The 23,146-nt window shown below is 41.7% G+C and overlaps 1 protein-coding gene across 2 annotated transcripts in view; it reads left to right on the top strand.

Moving 5' to 3' along the window:
* LOC104555766 (Golgi phosphoprotein 3) overlaps positions 1-21,615 on the top strand; it is a 50,156-nt gene extending 28,541 nt beyond the window's left edge. For both annotated transcript variants that reach the window (XM_062016778.1, XM_062016777.1), the window contains exons 2-4: positions 1,824-1,955; positions 12,065-12,179; positions 19,911-21,615. In XM_062016778.1, the coding sequence (XP_061872762.1) occupies positions 1,824-1,955; positions 12,065-12,179; positions 19,911-20,335 (672 nt within the window). In that variant the 3' untranslated portion in view covers positions 20,336-21,615. The remainder of the gene's footprint in view (positions 1-1,823; positions 1,956-12,064; positions 12,180-19,910) is intronic.
* The last annotated feature ends 1,531 nt before the right edge of the window (positions 21,616-23,146 follow it).

Below are 23,146 nucleotides of genomic sequence, written 5' to 3'. Positions count from 1 at the left end.
AACCAGGACACATATTTAAGGGAAAATGTTACTGTGAAGGAGCAACTGCAGATGGAAAGAAGTGTGAGAATATGTAAGAGCAACAACTCTACAGATGCCAAGGTCAATGAATAGGAGGGGGAGGAGTTCATGTCGAACTGTAGCTAGTGGGAAGGACTCACATCAGAGAAGTTTGTGGAGGAGTCTCCTGTGGGAGGGACCTCATGCTGCTGAAGCAGGGGAAAAGTGTGAGGAGTCCCCTTCCTAAGGAAGGAGGATTTTTTCCCCCTGTATTCTGCCCTGGTGAGGCCTCATCTGGAGTACTGTGTCCAGTTTTAGGCTCCCCAGCTCAAGAGTGATAGGGAACTTCTGGAGAGAGTCCAGTGCAGGGCCACCAGGATGATCAGGGGACTGGAGCATCTTCCTTATGAGGAAAGGCTGCAGGAACTGGGGCTATTTAGTCTAGATAAGAGGAGACTGTGGGGGGATCTCATTAATATTTACAAATATCTAAATGGTTGATGTCAGGAGGCTGAGGCATCACTTTTTTTCTGTTGTATCTAGTGACAGGACAAGGGGTAATAGAAAGAAGCTGGAACAAAAAAAGTTCCATTTAAATATAAGGAAAAACTATTTTACTGTGCGGGTGATGGAGCACTACCACAGGCTGCCCAGGGAGGTTTTAGAGTCTCCTTCTCTGGAGGTTTTCAAAACTCGCCTGGACGCGTTCCTGTGCAACCTGATCTAGGTTAACCTGCCTCTGCAGGGAAGTTCGACTAGATGATCTCTAAAGGTCCCTTCCAACCCCTACCATTCTGTGATTCTATGACTCAGACATGTGATAAACTGACTGCAAACCCAATTCTCTGTTCTGTCTCTCTGCACCATTTGGGGTCAGGAGATAGAGAAAATTGGGAGTGAAATTAAGCTTGGGAAGAAGGGAGGGGTGGGGGGAAGGTGTTTTTAAGATTGTTTTTATTTCTCATTATCCTATTCTGATTTTAGTGGTAATATTTTTTTTTTCCCCCACAAAGTCGAGTCTGTTTTGTCCATGACTATAATTGCTGAGCGATGTCTCTGTCATTATCTTGACTCAGGAGCCTTTCATCTTATTTTCTCTCCCCCGTTTAACTGAGGAGGGGAGTGACAGAGCGGCTTTGGTGGGCACCTGGCATCCAGCCAGGGTCAACCCTCTACAACAACATCCATCAACTTTATAACTATGTTTTCAAAGGAGTTAAATGACAAAACAGTAGTTGTTCCAAATATTTGCTTCAAAGCCTTTGTCTTTTGGTTTACAATATTCAAGCTGAAAAATATGTTCTGTGCTTTGTGCTAATGGCCACATTTGTGTTTAACTTCTAATTTGCAGTATACGTCATATTTTATGCAATATCGATTTTTTTCCCCAGGTTATTATTACTTCATTGGTGCCATATTGTTTATGGATTTAAATTCATGTTAATATTTCTCAGGAAACTTAAATATACCTTTATGATGTTGGTAGTGCCAAATGTTTGATGTCTTAAAAATATAAGAAGTTTATTTTGACCACATATAAACTACATATATCTCAATTCTTGATATCTTGCTGTTTTGTTTTGTGTACTTTCCTGAAGTTTCCTTGCTCTTCAAAGAGCAGAGATTAGGTGACAAAACTAATAGGGAATGAATCTTTCATGTTTTCAATATAGCAATGGTAGTTGACTAGTGATGCTACTGCAGAAGTATATGAGGGACTGAGAACTGCATGAGGGACTGAGAACTGCTTAGAGTCAGTAAGCCTCTTTCCATTTGCTTTCAGGTGGAGATAGAGATATCTTACTGTCTTTCATTCTTCACAGGGTTACACATCATTCTGGAATGACTGCATCTCCTCAGGATTGCGTGGCTGTATGTTAATCGAATTGGCATTGCGAGGGCGTCTTCAGTTAGAGGCTTGTGGAATGAGGCGCAAAAGTCTATTAACAAGAAAGGTAAGCAAAGGAAAATGGTCACATTTACTTTTGTGTCATGCTTCAGGCAATATAGTAGCTATAAATTAGAACTGGTTGTAAGAAAAACTTTTTTTTTCTTTATATGGAGATAGGGATTCTGAGTAATGACCCAAGTTAGATGCAAAGAGTTATTACCTAAAGGGTTTAAACAGTGAGCTGAAGTGCCTTGTAAAATCTTCTATATTTGTTCTCTGCTCCTGTTCTCTTGATGTGTTCCTGCTTCTGTTGGGAACCTTGCACATACTTTGGCAGGGGGGTTGGATTAGATCATCTCTAAAGGTCCCTTCCAACCCCTGCCATTCTATGATTCTATAAAACAGTTGACAGTGGCTCTGGCCAGGGTGCAGTGGAAGCAGTTGCTGCTGAGAGCCGGTAGCACCAGTCGTAATCTGCTGTATTTTGCAATGTTGGTGAGATGGGGGCTGGGGCTGAGAGGGATGGCAAACTGGCAGTCTTCCAAATGTATCCTACAAGTCATCAGTTTACTTCTGGTGTACACAATATTGCAGTTAGTGCTTGCAAAGCATGGGAAGGAAATGATACTTTTACCTTTGGCCTCTGATAGCACAAAATGGTATCTAGTTTAAGCATGTGACTAGCATGTTACTTTAGTTGTACTCATTGACTTTTAAGATGAGCACATTTTTAAGGTTCTTTATTGCATTAGGCTGAAGATTTGAGGTGCCTTGATTTATGATTCTTTTGCTACTGGCTTTTTTTCCTTAGTACAAAAATGTAAAAAGTCACACTTTGAAGAATTTTTACTTCATCGGCATTAGGGGATATTTATAAAATAAGTTTATAACATCATGTGTGTATACACACACACACACTGATATATATATGACATTTCTTCTCCCATTGCCTCACTTCTCTATATGTAGAAATCCTTCCCATGAATGACTTGTGTTTTATGCTGTGTGAGCTGACATGGGCAAACTCAGGAACAACCACATAACCACAGATAAAATGCCAAGAGCAAATTTATTCTCCTTAACTCACAGTCCAGCAGATCTCTGAAACAGGCCCTGGGCAGAGGCACACAAGTAGGGACAAAGCACCTCGGAGATTGGTCCTGCCAACAGCAAAAGGAAAAGACAAAGACTTCAAACCTGCTGCTTTCACCTGATTTATCAAGAATTGTTTTTTAGGTGTAATTTTCCACTGTGCTTTGATCTTTCTCATAGCAGGGCAGGAATCTCAAAAATGTCTGATAGGTGCCTCTGAGTTCATCAAAGGCCTGTGTTATCTAAACAAGGATGTTCTACTTGCCAAGCACACAGGGCTAAGCAACAATTATCATCTTTGATATAGATGTTTTTCTACACTCCAACTGCAGGTCACTTGAGTGTATTTACAATCCTCCTTGACAGTCTTCTGTTTTTTTCCCACATATGCCTTATTTGAAAACTTGCATTAACACTAAATTTCAGTCTTAATTCTGTGTTTGCTAGATTAAATTGTCTCAACTCTACCAACTGTCCACCTTGTCCCTCCTTTTGCAGGTTTTGCTTCCCTTGCCCTCAGCTTTCCCTGTGAATTAAATAGTGTGCTTAATGAGTGGAATGAGTTGTCTAGTTGCATCCAAGGTTGTGATTGAGTGAGGTGGAATTTTAGTAGTTTCCTGGTTCTAGATGGGATAGAGTTAATTTTCTTCCTAGTAGCCAGAACAGGACTGTTTTGAAGGGCCAGAAGGAGGATCCAGGGAAGTACAGGCCTGATCTCAGTTCCAAGGAAGGTTATGGAGCAGATCATCTTAAGTGCCATCATGTGGCGATCGGGCCCCATCAGTCCAGGTTTATGAAAGGCAAGTCCTGCTTGACTAACCTGATCTCCTTGTACAACAAGGTGTTCTGCTTAATGGATGAGGGGAAGGCTGTGGATATTGTCTACCTGGACTGTAGTAAAGCCTTTGACATGTTTCCCATGGCATCCTCCTGGAGAAACTGGCTGCCCATGGCTTGGGTGAACATACTCTTTGCTGAGTAAAAAACTGGCTGGATGGCTGGGCCCAAAGAGTGATGGTGAATGGAGTTAAATCTAGTTGGCGGCCAGTCACAAGTGGTGTTCCCCAGGGCTCAGTGCTGCAGTCAGTTCTGTTTAATATCTATATCAGTGAACGGGACTGTCGTGATTTGGCCCAGCTAGCACAGCAGCACCACGACAGTCTCTCGCTCGGTGACCCCATTCACCCCCACCCTCGTTAGGATGGCAGAGGCCCCAGCAAAATGGGAGTAAAAAGATAAGCAAGGTTGTTGTGGATTAAGAAAAAGGCAGGGAGGGCTCGCTGCCAATTATAGTTCCGGGCAAAACAGACTCCAGTACTCAACTTAGAGAGGAAAGTAGGAAAGTTTATTCTACAAGAAACAGAACGGAATAAAAGCAAAAAGAGAGTAGGATGATGAGAAAATTACAACCAGCACTTTAAGATCTCCCTCCCCCATCCCTCCTTTCTTCCTGGGCCCAGCTCAGTGATTACCAATTGGCCAGAGGGCAAACATTTTGAAATACTGCCTGAGAAGGAGGTGACATATGCCGAAGAGGCCCCAACATATAATAAGCTGTCAGAAAATCAGAAGCAATGTGCCTTATTCACTGATGGGTCCTGTCACATTGTGGGAAAGCATCGGAGGTGGAAGGCAGCTGTATGGAGTCCCCTATGACAAGTCGCAGAAGCTGCAGAAGGAGAGGGTGAATCAAGTCAGTTCACATGATGTTCTAAGGTATGGAATAGCCTTGTGGCTAGTACAGGTCGGCTGTCCTGGCCATGCTTCCTCACAGCTTCTTGTACACTCCCAGCTTACTCACTGGCAGGGCAGGGTGAGAAGGAGAAAAGGTCTTGATGCTCTGCTGCTCAGCAATAACCAAAACATTCCTGTGTTATCTGATGTGTGGGAGCTTTCTGGAGTCAAAGACATATCCTCATGGAGGTAGACTCAGTGCTCCTTTATTAGTAATACATACTGATATTTATACATTAGTACAGAATTCAGGTGATAGTAACATAACATTAATTGATTACATCTGTAAAGCAATATGCTACTCGGCACAAGCTAATTGGTTAATTGCTAAAGCTCACACTCTTAGTTTAAGCAAAATCTCAGCACAACTGTGGTTAAAAATATCCTGCTTTTACTTCTTCTCAGCTACTCACTGTTTTCAGGCAGTCTCCTCCTGGTATGTGCCCAAGGTCAAGCTGATCTGGCTATCTGTGTGAAAGCTTGGATTGTGCAAACATGTTTCTAACAAAACTCCATATCCTGTATTAGAAAGAAACTTCTCTACAATTCCCCCTTTTTCTTTTTGCACAATCCATGCTTCATTGGTTATTCGCAAAATTAGTTTCCTTACGAAAGAGAGCACACAGCTAAATACACATAACCCTACAATTATTAGGATCAATATAAGCAATCCAGGTTTCAACAAAATTCGTATCCATCCTTCAGGGCCCATCCAGGACATTAAACCATCTAGGCCGAAAAATCCCACATCTTGCTTGATATTAGAAGTGTGGTCCATAAGTTGCTGTATTTGTTTGTGAATTGCTTTGGAATGATCATTTAGATCCATACAGCACATGCCTTCAAAGTCTTCACAACCATGGCCATGAGCCAGAAGTAAAAAATCTATAGTAGCTCTATTTTGCAAAGTTGCATGTCTAATACTACTTACATCACTAATCAAGCCTTCTAATGTTACTGAGGTTTGATTACTTTTTTTGCTAAGCCAGCATCCTAATTTGTGTAGCTGAGTTAATAAAGCAGATACTCCTACACCTGGAGCAAATATACTAGTTGCTATTATTGCTGAGGGAGACCAAAGCTAACATGGTCATCACATTCACCAGAATGTGATGCACATTCACATGCATAAATAATTTTGGACGACGATGTTTCCAAATCATTGTGTGATTAGGCATCAAGATCGTCAGTCGTCCCAAACTGCACGGTCCCCCTTGTAATCTCAAGGGTATTCCAGGCCATGCCTGGTCCCCACAAATCAGAAAAATTCCCTTTGGTAACTGTATAGGCACAAGACTTGACCTGGATCTTTTTGGTGAAGTATAATTGCACTAAGATGTCGTGTTCTTACACACAGCCAGGATGGGATCCATATTCTGTCTAAAATGTTTTGGTATTGCTGGTAAAATTAAACATAACAGAAAAATCCATCTTTATAGATCCCAATAATTCTAACTCCTGTGGCTCTGTTGTCATTATTGGTAACCATGAAAGGGATTTGTTTTTAATGCATTTGGTACAGGCCACTGAGCCACATCTGATGGAACTCCCACCAAAGAGGTGGAAAAAGGATTATCTGGAGTGGTCATTGATAAACATATTGTAGACTGATTGATTGCTTTGGCCAGTGTAACCCACATGTTTTGCTTGGGTTGTTGTTGCCTAAAACCATTTGCCACAATCATTTGAAGCATCAACAGTATGACAAAATACATTTTTTACTCCTGATCAAAAAAAAAAAAAAATCCTTCAGCAATGAGTCCAAAACAAAAATCACTTTTTAGAAACCTTTTTCACTTTTTTTTTTTTTAATGTGTCACTGACTTCTCAATGCCAAAATGTTCTGTTCTTCCAAGTTCCATTCCTGACACCTAAAACACCTTAGAAAGTTTCCACTGTAAGAAAACCACTATTCATCATCACATTTATAGCAAACTGCATGACATCACGGCCAACAGTTTTTACACTCGTTGAGGCAACGGATTGAGGATGGAAAGGATGAGCCCAGCGGTCTGTGAGCACTGGTGCCAGCGGTGTCGGCGCACGGGGTGGGAGTGCGCTCCGGAGAAACTTAATGGGCACGGGAAGTGGCTGCGGATGGAAGGGGTGGGGGGGAGGTATGGCTCACTCTGTGCCGGACCTGGCGAAGGTGGCAGCGTTGGTATTACTTTCTCCTGCGTTTTCTTTTTCTTTGTCTCCCCTCGCGTGCCCGATGGTGCCCAGTTTAACACGGGGTCGCGCCCCCCCACTCTCCCCTGATCATCCTGCGCTGCATCCCCGCCCGACTCCGCCCGCTTGGCATTCCCCGTCCCCATAGGGTATAAAGTTTAATTAGATTCTGGCAGTTCCCGTGCCAACCAAGAGAATCACCTCTTCTTCCTGGGATCCCACCTTTAGATTTATCAAGGGCTCCTAATGGGACTTCTAATTACGAAATCCCAGACCTCTCCATTCAGTATCTTCAAAAGCCAGTAACGACATCACCTTTCCTTTTTCCTTCAACTTGGGGCATTCTCTCTCAAAGTGCCCCGCTTCCCCACACTTAAAACATCCCGCTGGGGAGGAAACATCTACATTGCCTGCCCAGGCTGTCCTTTACCTTCCCCCAACACTTCTTCCCCTGACTCCTTTCGTGCCTCTTTCTTTGTTCCATTCAATACACTCCTGTCTTCCTTCATATTCCAATCACACATATCAAATTTCCAACCATTATCGACAAACTCTATCCATTTGCTCAACTTCCATAATCCCAGTCCAAAGTCATTCTGAGGCTAAATTAAAATTTCATCCCACATTCCTGTGAATTATCTTTTCTTTCTCTTCAAATAAAATGTTTCACATACATTTTAACATCAACTTTAGATTATACCCTGAACATCAAAAAAAATAACACACACTGACTTCCTCACACACACATAACATATCAAGGGGTCAAAAACCTTCCACAAAAACTCACTCACTGATTGCAAAACATTTTACACAAACACACTCCTCGTACATACAGTGCAGAGACCAGCTCTGCAGGCGCCTTTAGTTAAGAGCACACACAATTGCTGCAGCTTAATTTTTTTCTTTTTCCTCTAATGTTTATAGTATACAACCTGAACTGCAGGTTCTTTTTTTTTTTTTTACAGTCTGATAAGTGTTTAACTTATCAGAAAACAATTTGTTTTGAGATTGCGATATTACAATTTGACTTTACAAATCTCATTGTCGTTCTATATGAGTGTTTTAATAACACCTTCTCCTTTTGTTGGAGCTGGTTTCACTATGCTGTTAACAAAATCAATTCCTGTCTTCCTCAGCCCACAAGATCCTTTTCTATTTCAATAGACAATTTTAATTTTTCTTTTTTTCCTCATTCAGGAACGTTAAGTTGAACTGATACGTTTAGTTTATAAAACAATCCTCTCTGTGACACTACATTTATTTTGTCAAATGACAGGGACAATGAGAAAGACACAGACATCAACAAAAAGACCAGTCCCACTTTACTCTCTATGTCAAAATGTCACAGAAAACAAGACAATGCATTCAGCCACCACAAAAAGTCCAATACACTCTGAGCAACAACAACAACAAAAACCAAAACAAAATGACAAAAACAAAACAACACACATAATCATTTATATATTATGAAAGTTTTCAGGTGAGCTCAGTCGATGTCAATAATTGGATGCTTGGAGGCAACAAAATCTAAGGTCCACAAACACTCATGCTGCCAAAACTTGTTTCCTCATCTCTTTAGACCACATAAAACAACAGTACTGTATCCTGAGTACCCGACATGTCTTCTCAGCTTCCAACATCCTCCCAACGGACTATCTGGAAGAATGTTCCCGGGACCCTTTTCCTCGTCCCTTTTATTTCCCTCAGGCCTGGCACTTCTATTTCCCATTCTGACTTCCCGAGACTGGAGGAGGCCGTGTCCCATGGGAGTGACCCAGTATTCACAGAAGCTGTAACTGTGGGGAGGAACTCACGACAAAGCAGCTTATTAAAATTAAGCCCAGAAGAGGCCATGTCCCAAGGGCCATATCCCATGACCCCGTATCTGTAGAAACTGCAATTGTGGTGAAGAATCAACTCTAGAGATATTCACTGAGGACTGTGTCCCGTGGAAGGGACCCTGTATCAGCCAAAGCCGCAGCTGCTTTGTCCCTGCTTGTGTGCCTCTGCCCGGGGCCTGTTTCAGAGATCTGCTGGACTGTGAGTTAAGGAGAATAAATTTACTCTTGGCATTTTATCTGTGGTTATGTGGTTGTTCCTGAGTTTGCCCATGTCAGCTCACACAGCATAAAACACAAGTCATTCATGGGAAGGATTTCTACATATGGAGAAGTGAGGCAATGGGAGAAGAAATGTCATATATATATATCAGTGTGTATATATATATATATATATATACACACATGATGTTATAAACTTATTTTATAAATATCCCCTAATGCCAACGAAGTAAAAATTCTTCAAACAGTGTGACTTTTTTACATTTTTGTACTAAGGTAAAAAAGCCAGTAGCAAAAGAATCATAAATCAAGGCACCTCAAATCTTCAGCCTAATGCAATAAAGAACCTTAAAAATGTGCTCATCTTACTTCCCTGGATCCTCCTTCCGGCCCTTCTTTTAGATGGGCATCACGTTTTTCTAATTTCCAGTCAACTGGGACCTCCCCACTTAGCCAGGACTGCTGATGAAGGAAAGTGGCTTGGTGACTTCTTCTGCCAGCTCTCTCAGTATCCTTGTGTGTATCCCATTCGGCCTCAGAGACTTGTGTGTGCCTAAGTGGTGTAGCACGTTGCTAACCGCTTTCCCCTTGGATTATGGGGGCTTCATTCTGCTCCCCATCCTTGTCTTCCAGCTCAGGGGGCTAGGTATCTGGAGAACAACTGCTCTTACTATTGAAGACTGAGGCAAAGAAGGCATTAAGAAGGCATTTACGGCAGCAGCCAGGTTAAGTTCTAGTTTGGCTTTGGTCCTTCTAATTTTTTCCCCGTGTAGCCTTGTCATGGTTTGACACGACAGCCTTTTCTGGTAAGGAGGAAGGGGCTGTAAAGATGGCTTCTGTAAGAAGTTGCTCACAACTCTCCCCAGCTCTGAGCCAGACCCACTTCTGGGGCTGAGCCAATTAGACGCCTCCATGATCACTTTTTAAGAAGAAGCTGGAAGAGGAGGCTTCTTCCTCCTTCTTCTTCCCGTTTCTTCTTTCTTCTGTCCCTTCTTCTTCTGGCTGGTGGTGATGCAAGGAGTAGGAAGAGTGAGAGAAACAACCATGCGGACTCCAAGGTCAGTGATGAAAGAGAGAAGGAGGTGTGCTGGAGCAGAGACTCCCCTGCATTTTACAGAGGGAACTGGTGAAGCTGAGATTTATTTTCATTTCTTTAAAGACCCTGCATCAGCGGTGGAGACTCATTTTGATAATAACTCCATATCCCTGATATGGACAGAGATTCATTTTGCTAAAGCTGGGCCCAGACCAGGGGCAGCGATTCACTTCATTAAAGGCCCCGAGCCAGGAACTATGGCTGGAGGACGCTATGTCTTGAGGGAGGGACCCAGTCACTTCACCACAGACCCTGAGCCAGGGGCAGCGATTCTCTTCATTAAAACTACGGCCAGAGCAGGCCGTGTCCCAAGGGAGAGACCCTTTATCACTATGGCCAGAGCAGGCCGTGTCCCAAGGGAGAGACCCTTTATCACTATGGCCAGAGCAAGCCATGTCCCGAGGAAGGGACCCAATATCCACAGCTGTAACAGTGGGAAGGAACCCATGACAAAGCAGCTCGCTAAACTTATGACCAAAAGAGGCCGTGTCCCTAGGGAGGGACCCTCTATCTGCAGAAACTGCAACCATGATGAAGAATCCACACCAGAGATATTCACTAAGGACTGCGTCCCGTGTGAAGGACCCTGTATTGGCAGAAGCTGCAGCTGCTGGAAACAACCCACACCAGAGAGGTTTGTTAAGGACTATGTCCCGGGGGAGGAACCCCGTGTTGGAGCGGGGGAAGAATGACAGCAGTTGTCCTCATCTGAGAAGAGAGAAGCGGCAGAGCCCATCTGTGAGAGACTGACTACGTCCCCCATTCCCTGCCCCCCTGAGCCGTTGAGGGGGGAGGAGGTAGAGATATCGGGAGCAGTGAGCTGGGCCTGGGAAGAAAGGAGGGATGGGGGAGGGAGATCTTAAAGTGCTGATTGTAATTTTCTCATCATCCTACTCCCTTTTTGCTTTTATTCTGTTCTGTTTCTTGTAGAATAAACTTTCCTACTTTCTAAGTCGAGTACTAGAGTCTGTTTTGCCCAGAACCATAATTGGCAGTGAGCCCTCCCTGCCCTTGTCTTAATCCACAACAACCTTGCTTATCTTTTTCCTCCCATTTTGCTGGGGCCTCTGCCGTCCTAACAAGGGTGGGGGTGAATGGGGGCACCAAGCAAGAGACTGTCGTGTTGCTGCTGTGCTAGCTGGGCCAAATCACGACATAGCCACAGTCTATCAGCTTAAAAACCCAACTTAAAGCATGATCCTGTATAATTAGAGAAAATTGAAAAAAATCAGAGTCTTGATATAAAACTGGGAGATATGTAATATCATTATATATGAAATGATATATGATATATGTAATATCATTATATATTATATATATATTATTATAAAGGTTTTGAGTGATACTATGGTGCAAGCTTGTAAATCAGAAAGATAAATATGCATTGTTGTGTTTAGTTTGAAATAGGGATTGTATGGATTAAAATGTAGTTGTGTTCTTAAAACCAAATACCTGACATTTATGGTTGGAGTGATCTCCAGCTTCCAAAAGTAGAGCTCTGGACAGTTTCTCGAGAATTCAGAGGCGTCACCTCAATCACTAATTGGCCAGGCCTTGGTCAGCGGTGGATTTATCTCTAGAATTGACTAGCCCTAGCCCTATCAGCTACAGGGGAAGCTTCTGGCAGCTCTCTGTTTAAAGAAGCCACCCCTGTATCCTCCACTACCAAAACCTGGCTCAGGCAAAACCGCTCCAGGGAGGAAGTGATGGGCCTAACTAGGTTAGTGAATTATCTTCTTTAAAAAATTAGGTATTAAGCATGTTATTAATACTATTGTTTTAGTCAATTAAGGTTAATTTAGGTTAGAGATAACTTAAGACTTAACGTAGCCTTGTAATTAAAATCCTAAATAGTTTTTTTAACAACTAGGTATTTTTTAAACTTACATATTCTTAGAGAAAATTCCTCACTCAAAATTTTCCTTGGTTCTTATAAGAGGTAGATTTTTCCAGTTTTTCTTGTTGGATGTTTATGGTATATGAATTAAGTCAAAATACTGACTGCATTTTATTCGGTCCTAGGTGATTTGCAAGTCAGATGCTCCTACAGGGGATGTTCTCCTTGATGAAGCTCTGAAACACATAAAAGAGACACAGCCTCCTGAAACAGTACAAAATTGGATTGAGCTGCTTAGTGGTAAGCCTTGAACATAATGTATTTGGGGTTTTTTTTCCACCCAATAAAGCTAATTATCACTAGAAATTATAAGATTTTGGGGAGATAGTATGCAAAAAAGTTAATTAGTTTGTTCTCTAGATTAGTCTTTTGTTGATTGTAGGCTTTAATAAAAAGTAAGCACCTGTTGCTTTTTATTTAACTTGCTACAGAAAAGATACAGATGGTAATGTCAGAGGACATCTCTACTCTGTCGAAGAGGTGTCTTCTTCTGACTCTGAAGTAAATCAAGACTGCACCCTGGATATATAACTGCCTTTCTCTGTAACTGAAAAAGAGAGTTAGTGGAAGTTTGGAGTATAGCCATATGGATTCAGTATTCAGATCTTTTGATAAAGAAAGGAGATAAGGAGCTCACTGTTCAGATGTAAAAATTGAGAGTGATTTGACCATTAATCATAAAGAAACAATAAAGAATTAGGAATTCTATTTTCCCATTAACTGGAGTAATGTAGCAAATATTTTCAAATATTAGATACTTATAGTTTTTCAAAACAAAGTCTTCAAGATGAGTAATTTGCACACAAACTTTCCCATAAAACTAATAAATTGTTGCTAAAAAACCAAAATGTCAATTAGATTTCATCTTTACAGTTGCAGTTAACACTTCTTATATACCTCCCCAATGTTTGTATTCTCAGGCTGCATAAATTAAACTGAAATTAACAATGACCATCTTTTAACATGCAGTGCTTTTATTGTGGGTTTGTTTGTTTTCTGTAGACAAAATTCATCACTAAGGCTTGTCTGTTTTTACAAAACACAAAATGCAGCTTCTCTGGAGTAAATCAGAACTGTAATTAGTTGTGCTAACAGTACAGAAAAAAACCCCACTGTTATGTCAACAATATGACTTCGAAAGGTAGGATGTAATGAGACTTGAAGTTGTCTATTGAAATCTATTTCTTATGTGTAACAACAGATAAATAAGTTTAAAAAATGAGCAAAATCTCTCCTGCTTTCTTTGTCTTCTTGTTTTTCTTATGCTCTTCCCATTCATCCTGTACCACCTGAAACAGCCTTCCTGTTCACAAACAGCAGTTCATACTGCTGCCCTCGCCATCCCTTCCCTCTTGCTCCTTGACTGTCAGGCAGAGAGGGCAGAGAGAATAACAAAGCAGCCCTTGTCAGTAGGGGACATGGCTGCTGTGTAGCCTTGCAGGTTAGTTCTTGCTCAGCTCTCCTTCACTTTTACAGCCTACAAAACCAATTAATTTTTCTTGTCCCAAACACATAATTTGTGTTGATGTTTCACCTTCTCTCACAGTGCGGAGCACATCAAGTTAGCACTGATTGAAAACAGGTCAACTAATGAATGATCAATGTTGTCAGTTTTCCTTGAGCTGAGCTAAGGTTTCCTGACCCTGCTGAGCTTTGACTCTGGGAAGATAGTCATCATCAGTGCCGTGGCTGAGACTTAAATGAATAATTTTACTACACATGGGTACTTAATTACTAGTTCTTAGATGACATTAGGGTTCTTTGCGTTTCCCATGGTTTAGAGAACTGCCCTTTGAAGAAGAAATATTTCAGTGTTTTATTTTGGGTTTTTGATAAACTCTATTAGAATTTTACTTTAGAGCCTGATCATGGAAAATACATACTTTATTCATAATTGTCAGTGATGTGAAGAATGCTGCTTGAAGTTAGTGTTCAAAGCCATCAAGGAAATATTTATATGGACATTTAAGGTGATGTTTACCAGGCTGATCTTGTTTATAGGATAGCCTATAAGGGAAGCAAGTATAGGGAATACAGAAGTTTCAATCAAAATGTCAGGTCTTCCTGTAGATATAACAAACATCTGTCTCTTTGAACAGGCAAATGCTTGTGTAATTGAAGAGATTTGTCACAAGGTGTCACCACAGTAATGATTTTTATTTTATAGCCACATCCACCTAACAAATTTAGAAATGTCTAGAAAATTACCTTTGCCCTGTGAAAAACTATAAGGAAATTACTTTTCTTTTTGGTGGACAATACTTTCATTGATGATCAAGTGGGGGAATCACATTCAATGAGAATATGACTCCTACGGAGACTTGTGGAGTTCAGGCCTGGGTGGGTTCTCCACCTTCCAGTATGCAATTGGTGTCACCTGATTTGTTTAATTGTCTGTTACTTGGATACAGTGTCTCCTACTGTGGATACAGTGACACTTTCCATCACAATGAGAGAAAAATTAATGTGTGTATCATTATTATTATTCATAGAATCATAGAATGGTAGGGATTGGAAAGGACCTCTAGAGATCATGTAGTCCAACCCCCTTGCTAAAGCAGGTTCACCTAGATCAGGAACGCATCCTCTAGACAACCTCCCTGGGCAGTGTGTTACAGTGATACATCACCCTTACAGTAAAGTTTTTTCCTTATGTTTAAGTGGATTTTTTTGTGTTCCAGCTTATGTCCATGTGGAGGTTTAGCCCTGACTGAGTGCCCACTAAGTTGTTCTATCACTCCCCCTCCTAAAATGGGCAGAGAAGAGAGAAATATAACAAAAGGTTCACGAGTCGAGATAAAGACAGGGAGATCACTCAGCAATTACTGTCACGGGAAAAACAGACTCAGCTTGGGGAGAAATGGTTCGCTTTATTGACAAACAATTAAAACAGAATAGGGAAAATGAAAAATAAAATCTGAATTTTAAAACACCTTCCCCCACCCATCCTTTTTTCCAGGACTCTTTATCCTTCCCCCTAGCGGCACAGGGGGATGGAGTATGGAGGTTACAGTCAGTTCATTACTGATGGACTTTGCAGCTGCTTCTTCTCAGGGGAGGCCTCCTCACACTTCCCACTGCTACAGTGTGGGGTCCTTTCCACAGGGTGCAGTCTTCCACAAACTGCCCCAATGTGAGTCATCCACAGGGAAAACAGATCTTCAGGAACAGACTGCTCCAGCGTGGGTCCCCCATGGGGTTGCAAGTCCTGCCAGGAAACCTAGTCCAGCGTGGGCTCCACTCTCTATGGGTTCAAAGGTCCTGCCAGGAACTTGCTCCAGTGTGGGCTTCCCACAGTGTCATAGCCTCCTTCAGGGATCCACCCGCTCTGGCGTGGGGTCCTCCACGGGCTGTGAGTGGAACTCTCCTCCCCTGTGAACCTTTATGGGTTGCAGGGGGACAGCCTGCCTCACTATGGTCTTCATCACAGTTCCTAGGGGAATCTTTCTTCCAGTGCCTGGGTACCTCCCACTCATTCTCCACTGACTTTAGTGTCTGAAGAGATGTTCTCACATTCTCACTCTCTTCTGCTGCTACTGCCATTTAGCAACTGCACAGAAACTTCTCAAGTAGATTAGTCGCAGAGGTATTACCTCAGTCACTAATTGTCTCAGCCTTGGTCAGTGGTGGGTCCACCTTAGAATTGACTGGCATTAGCCCTATCAGATACAGGGGAAGCTTCTAGCAGATCTTTGTTTAAAGAAGCCACCTCTGTAGCCTCTGCTACCAAAACCTGGCCCCACAAAACCACTTACCCCTTGTCCTTTCGCTGGAGACAACAGAAAAAAAAGCATCACTACATCCTCCTGATATCCACCATTTAGGTACTTGTGTTAATGAGGTCCTCCCTCAGTCTCCTCCAGACTGAACAGTCCCAGATCCTGCAGCCTTTCCTCATAAGAAAGATGTTCCAGTCCCCTGATCATCTTGGTGGCCCTCCACTGGACTCCCTATAGAAGTTCTGTCCCTTTTGAGCTGGGGAGCCCAGAACTGGATACAGTACTACAGATGAGGCCTCACCAGGGCAGAGCAGAGGGGGAGGATGATGTCCCTTGACCTGCTGGACACACTCTTCTTGATGCATCCCAGAATGCCATTGGCCTTCTTGGCCAGGAGGGCACATTGCTGCCTCATGTTTAGTTTGCTGTCCACCAGAACACCGAGATCCCTTTCCATAGAGCTGCTCTCCAGCAGGTCAACCAGGCCAGTACAGGTCCAGCCTGTACTGGTGCATGGGGTTGTTCCTCCCCAGGTGCAGGACTTGCCCTTGTTGAACCTCATGAGATTCCTCTCTGCCCAACTCTCAAGCTGATCAAGATCTCACTGAATGGCAGCAAAGCCTTTCAAGGAATCATCCAGTCCTCCCATTTTGGTGTAATCAGCAAACTTGCTGAGGGTACACTCTGTCCCCTCATCCAGGTTGTTGATGAATATGTTGAATATGACTGGTCCCAGAAATTGCCTCTGTGGAACCCCGCTGGCCACAGGTCTCCAACTCAATTCTGTGCTGTTGATCACCACCCTCTGGGCTCTGTCATTCAGCCAGTTCTCAATCCACCTCACCGTCCACTCATCCAAGCCACACTGCTGGAGCTTTCCAATGAGGATTTTATGTGAGACAGTGTCAAAATCCCGGTAGATGACATCCACTGCTCTCCCCTCTTATAGCCATCCAGTCATGCCATCATAGAAGGCTATCAGATTGGTCAACCATGATTTCCCTTTGGTGAATCCATGTTGACTCCCCCTGATAACTAACTTTTTCTTTTGTGTGTTTGGAGATGACATCTACAATGAGCTGTTCCATCACCTTTCCAGGAATAGAGGTGAGGCTGACTGGCTTGTAGTTTCCTGGGTCCTCCTTCTTCCCCCTTTTGAAGACTGGAGTGACTTTGACATTTCTTTCAGTAGTCAGGCACCTCGCCTGTTCTCCATGATTGTTCAAAAATGATTTGGAGTGGTTTAGCAATAACATCAAACAACTCCCTCAGCTCTTGTGGGTGCATCCCATCAGGACCCGTGGATTTATGGGTGTCCAGCTTGCCAGGTCTCTAAACCAATCCGTCTTCACCAAGGGAAGGTTGTCCATTCTCCAGATTATCTCACTATCCTCCAGGGATTGGGCTTCCCAAGGGCCAGCCTTAGCAGTTGTAGTGGTTTAGCCCTGGCTGGGTGCCAGGTGCCCACGAAGTCGTAATATCACTCCCACTCCTAAACTGGAGAGGGGACAGAGAGAAATATAACGAGAGGTTTGTGAGTCGAGATAAGGACAGGGAGATCACTCAGAAATTAGTGTCACGGACAAAACAGACTCAACTTGGGGAGAAAAAAAGTTTGATTTATTAATGAACCATCAGAACAGGGAGATGAGAAATAAAACCAAATCTTAAAACACCTCTCCCCACCCGTCCCTCTTCCCAGGGCTCTATTTCCTTCCCCCCAGTGTTGCGGGGGATGTGGGATGGGAGTTATGGTCAGTTCATTACAGATAAACTTTGCCACTGCTTCTTCTCAGGGGGAGGCCTCCTCACACTTCCCACTGCTACAGTGTGGGGTCTCTCCCACAGGAGATAGGCCTTCATGAACTTCTCCAATGTGGGTCCTTCCCATGGTCTACAGTTCTTCACAAATTGCTCTGGCATGGGGCCTCCCATGGGGGGCAACTCTTCACACACTGCTACAATGTGGGTCATCCACCAGGAGAACAGTCCTTCAGGTACCAACTGCTCCAGTATGGGTCTCCCACAGGATCACAAGTCATGACAGCAAACGTGTTCTCTGGCATGGGCTCCTCTCTTCCCACAGGCTCCCAGGTCCTGCCAGGAACTTGCTACAGTGTGGGCTTTCCACAGAGTCACAGTCTCCTTCAGGCATCCACCCACTCCGGCGTGGGGTCCTCCACGTGCTACAGGTGAATATCTGCTCCCTGGTGGTCCTCCATGGACTGCAGGGGGACAATCTGCCTTACCATGGTCCTCACCACAGGTCACAGAGGAATCTTTCTTTCAGGGACTAAGCACCCTTCTCCCCCTCTTTTTCCACTGACATTGGTGTCTGCGGAGATGTTTTCATATTCTCACTCCTTGTTGCTGCTGCAGTTTAGCAACTGCACAACAACTTCTTCTCCTTCTCAAATATGTTATTCACAGAGGCATTACTTCAGTCACTAATTGGCCAGGCCTCAGTCAGCTGCGAGTCCATCTTAGAGTTGACTGCCATTAGCCCTATCAGATCTTTGCTTAAAGAAGCCACCCCTGTAGTCCCTGTGCTACCAGATCCTGACCCAGGCAAAACCACTACACCCAGGCTGGCCATCAGGTATTCGATACCATACTGACATCATGCCCAGTATGTATGTAGGGAGCTAGCTGGAAGAAACTCCTCTGGGATCACGGTTTTTGGCTGCCGGTCTGGAGCGGTCAGTCGGGTCAGGTCCCGGGTTGTGAGCAATTGTGTCACACACTAGTCCCTTTTGTATATTCCCTCATTTATTGTTATAACTGTTCCTCCTTAACTTGTTTTGATCTATTAAACTGTTCTTATTTCAACCTACGCTTTTTTTTTCTTTATCTTTTCTCTGATCCCCTCCCCATTCCGCTGGGAGGGGGAGGAGTTGTGGGGCTTTTTTTACCTTTTCCTGGCTGGTCACTGCAGCCAAGATTGCCTCCAACCAGGGACCAAGGATTGTGATTTTGAGTCAGCTCTTGGCTGTTTGTAGAAGGCCTCATCCACTTCCTGTTCATGATCAGGTAGCCTGTAGAAAACTCCCACAACAGTGTCACCCACATTACTCTGCCCCTTAATTCTCACCCATAAACATTCAACCTGCCCCTCATTGCTGCCTAGGCAGAGCTTAATACACTCTAATTACTCTCTCACATAGAGAGAGATCAACTTTCCTAAATAGTATATAACTAACTATTCATGACTGTGCTCCAGGTATGTGAGCTGTCTTAATATTATTATTAATTATTTAGCCAATGATTTAAAAAAAAAAGCTGATATACAAATTCTTAAATAATTTATGGGAAAAACTCCATCTATGTAAGATATACTTTATGCTGTTTCATCCCTCACCTCTTAAAATGCACAGGCTCTTTTATATCTGAAAGAGATTTTAATATTTAGAATAAATATTTAGGCTGGGCATAAAATTTTATCTTGTTAAGTAAACTCTTAAGCAAAGATGATTTCTCAGTGCTTAGCAACTTTAGCTTTCTCAGTAGCTGTTGATGCTGATTTTATGCTTTTAAAATTCCTTTCTCTAAGTGCACAAGCTTACACACTCTGAAGTGCCCAGTTCTCCTGCCTTAACAAAACAAAACAAAACAAAAATTATAGAAACATCAAAGCCCCAGTCCAACGCGTACCTGTATGTAATGCGCGCAGTCACACATTGCATGTTGCTGTTTCACCTGGTGGTGGCAGGGAGAGAAGAATGTAAACCTGAAGAAATAGAGAAATGAGTAATAGATTAGGTGTACATTAGCTTGTCTCTGGGGCAGAAAGAATGGCAATGACACTTCTTCCAGCTTCTGAATTGATAAAAGGCTGGAAGTAGACAAATGGACAAGACTGGAGGACGTGGTTATTTTTGTTTTTATTAACTCTTCATGATTGTGTGGTGGTTTGTTTGGTGGTTTGTTTTTGGGGGGTTGTTGGTTTTGTTTGTTTTTTTTCCTTCAGTACAAGAGTACTTATTTGTCGTATTCTTAATCAAAATATGGCTTAGCATTTCATCCAAACTTTAAATGTACACTGAAACTTTTAAAAGAAGCTCTCCTGGTCTCTGTCTCTGCATTGATCTGGGTAGGTCAGAGATCAGAGAAATGCTTACATGAACACAATATCTTAGTGTAATAGTCAGCTATATGAAGTTGACAGCTCATTCTGCAGTGGGGAGGAGGGAGAATTATTGTAATAGTACAGCTTAAAGTTTGCCTGACTTGGGTTTTTTGCTTGTTTATTTAGGTGAAACATGGAACCCATTGAAGTTGCACTACCAGTTGCGAAATGTCCGTGAACGGTTAGCTAAAAATCTAGTGGAAAAAGGTGTACTGACAACAGAGAAACAGAACTTCCTTCTTTTTGACATGACTACGCACCCTCTCACCAACAACAATATTAAACAGCGCCTCATCAAAAAGATTCAAGAAGCAGTTCTTGACAAATGGGTGAATGACCCTCACCGCATGGACAAGCGCTTGTTGGCACTTGTTTATTTATCCCATGCTTCAGATGTTCTGGAGAATGCTTTTGCCCCGCTTTTGGATGAGCAGTATGATTTAGCCACAAAGAGAGTGCGACAGCTTCTGGATTTAGACCCTGAGGTTGAATGTATGAAAGCCAACACGAATGAGGTTCTGTGGGCTGTTGTAGCAGCTTTCACAAAATAACTGCGCTCAGACTGAAATGTTCTCTCTTCTTTCATGTAAACCAGTTGTTTCTCTTCTATTTACTGTTCATGTTTTCTGTAATTTGTACCTTCTCACATGATGAATCAACTCTTGTTTAATGGGAATTATGTGGTGTATTCCCTCTTTCTCTGTGTAACTGTATACAGGATTCTGCTGGTATGGGACCCTCCTGTTTAAAAATAATTGGAAAAGGTTTTACTGCCATATTGGCATTCTATTTCTTATTCAATTTATCTGAAATACTTTGTTTAATCTGTTTTTCATCTTACTGTTATTGAAGGGGTTTAACATGGAAAGTACCTCAAGGACAAAGTGTGTATGCAGTTGGATCACTCATCTCAACTGACACAGATGTATGCATGCATCAGTACTTCTGCAGTACAATTCATAACAGATTGAAAAAGAGCCTTTTAAAGTCACCAAAGCTCCATGTTCAAGTGTCTGTCAGGATGTTTTATACATAGATGTTGTTACAATTATATCTAACAAAATTGCTTTAAAAAGCAGAAATGCCACTAAGCAGCTTTGCTAAGAGTTCCTGTAAAATGTTCCATACATTTTACTTTTCATGCAAGTCTCTTGTGTACTTATGTTTTCATTATAATGAAAACTGAGTCATAAGGCTAGTGTAGAAAGGTCCAATTGTTTAATAAATCAGTTTTGGGATTGGATACATTCCATTATATTGTATATATAGTTCAAATTGTATATTAAAAACTGTCCTATCTTAGTATTTTGCAAGATCCACTTAGTTATACACCTGATGCCCCTTATTTGCTATCAGCCATTGCCATTCAAGGGAAAAAAAGGCCTCCTGTAAAGAGCAATTATATGAAAGCTATTTGTTTCCAGTGTATACAGAATTTGCCATCCTGGTATTCTCAGTCTATGCATTGCCTTTAATACTTAGTGTATAGAAAAAGACCTATTTATATCATTGTTTGTGGTTTTTTTTCTTCTTCCCTCCTCCCCTCTGTATGGAAGATACTTGTTACCAGTACAATTCTTGAGTGCATTTTTTAATTTTGTTTGTAAACAAATGAATGTTTGTCTCAAACCTCATAATCTGTTTTTCACTTTGAATACAAAAAGTCAGTCCTAGCAGATGTTGCATGTAAATGGTTTGCAAGTAATGACTGCATTTCAGATTATTAACATTTCTGTAATGGGATACTCTAATGTATTTAAATTTTTTTATTAACAATTATGCTGATTAGCACACTCTTGTAAAAATAATACAAAACTTTGGCTTTTTAAAATTTATTGCCTCTTGGCCACTGCTTGTTATCTCCCATTGGTTTCACAGTGTAAATCTTATGCATTTAACAAATTAAGTTGGGGTTTTTTTTCCCCTCATAACAATGAAGATTTATATTGGGGCTTACAGGTGTTTAGAAACTTTTTTTGGTTACTATTCAGAGCAAGAATACTAGATGGTATATAACTGTAGAGTTGAAATTTATGGGATCCCTTCATCTGTATACTGGCTTTTTACCTATAGTAAATAAACTTTTATCTTAAAAGTGCCTGAAACAGAGTGAGCATGGAATTTTTATTTTTTGTTGCTAATTAGAAAAGCTTTATTGCAGAACTGAAAGCTTTACTTAATAACCTTATTATTAGAAAGGAAGAGTTTATATAAAGTAGATCAAACTGACAATCAGTGGTGTTGCTCAGATCTGCAGGATTCATGGCTGAGACAGACTGAGTTAGCTAGTGACTGTGTAGCTGTGCCTACCATGGGTAGACATCTTCTATCTTCCAATTTTTCACTTAATTTTAAATTATTTAGATGCTTAAGTAGTTGACTACTTACAAGTCTACAAATCCTACAACTTAAATTCATCATCCCTATATAACATTTTTTAAATAAAGATTTTTAAGATATGGTCCTTAACATTTAGTGGCACACTATTTTTTTAGTTCTTAAATTATTAGAAAAATTGAATTAAAAGTATATTATAAGATATTTTAAACCTTGGTGTACAAATAAAACTATAAATGATGTTCTCCCAGTTGTAAGATTCTGTGTTTAAAACTTTGAGGAGCTTGGGCATGAACTTTGGACATTTTCTTTTAAACAATTTTTAAACATGATTGTGTTGTCCCAAAAAATGAGGTTTGTCACCCAATGTGCAGATGTTCAATTCAGACACAAGATGGAGTTATTTTATTTTATTATGTGAATGCATATGCACAGTTGCCTGTCCCAAGACAGCACACTGTGGTCCCAAAACTATGATTATTTATATACACAATTTTAATGTATTCAATACATTAATACATATGCATTAATATTCCTCTAAATGATTGGTCAAAATTTCTTTGCCTAGCATGTAAATTAGCAGGCATGCCCACTTTGCCTTCTCCCCTGCCTTCTTTTGAAGTGTAGTTGGAGTCGGTGGGCCATGAGTCGGTGCTCTCGATCTCCCCCTGCTGGAAATACCCTTTCCCTAGTTTCTTCATAGCTTGGCAGGCATAGGCGATTCGTTGCATTCTCTTGACATGCATGTACAATAGTGAATTGTTTCAAGTTAAATCGTTGTTCTTACAGTGTTCCTAATAAAGTTGTCCTCGTTGTTTTGACATTTCAACATCAATTGCTTAAATTGGAGAAAAAAATTAAAGTTGCTGTTTTATATTTGATAGCTTACATAATACTTTCTGTACTTGACAGCATATGCTAACTCACTGCTTTCATTGTCACTCTCCTGTGATGTGTTTTCTCATTTTCTGTTGCTCTTGGAGAAGAAAGAAAATTAACTAGGTGGAAAGGTCAGAAAAAATAGT

This window comes from Colius striatus, chromosome W (genome assembly GCF_028858725.1).
Source record: "Colius striatus isolate bColStr4 chromosome W, bColStr4.1.hap1, whole genome shotgun sequence".
In the NCBI taxonomy this organism is placed as follows: domain Eukaryota; kingdom Metazoa; phylum Chordata; class Aves; order Coliiformes; family Coliidae; genus Colius; species Colius striatus.
The sequence above is the reverse complement of the archived record's forward strand: the minus strand, read 5'-3'. Positions and strand labels throughout refer to the sequence as shown.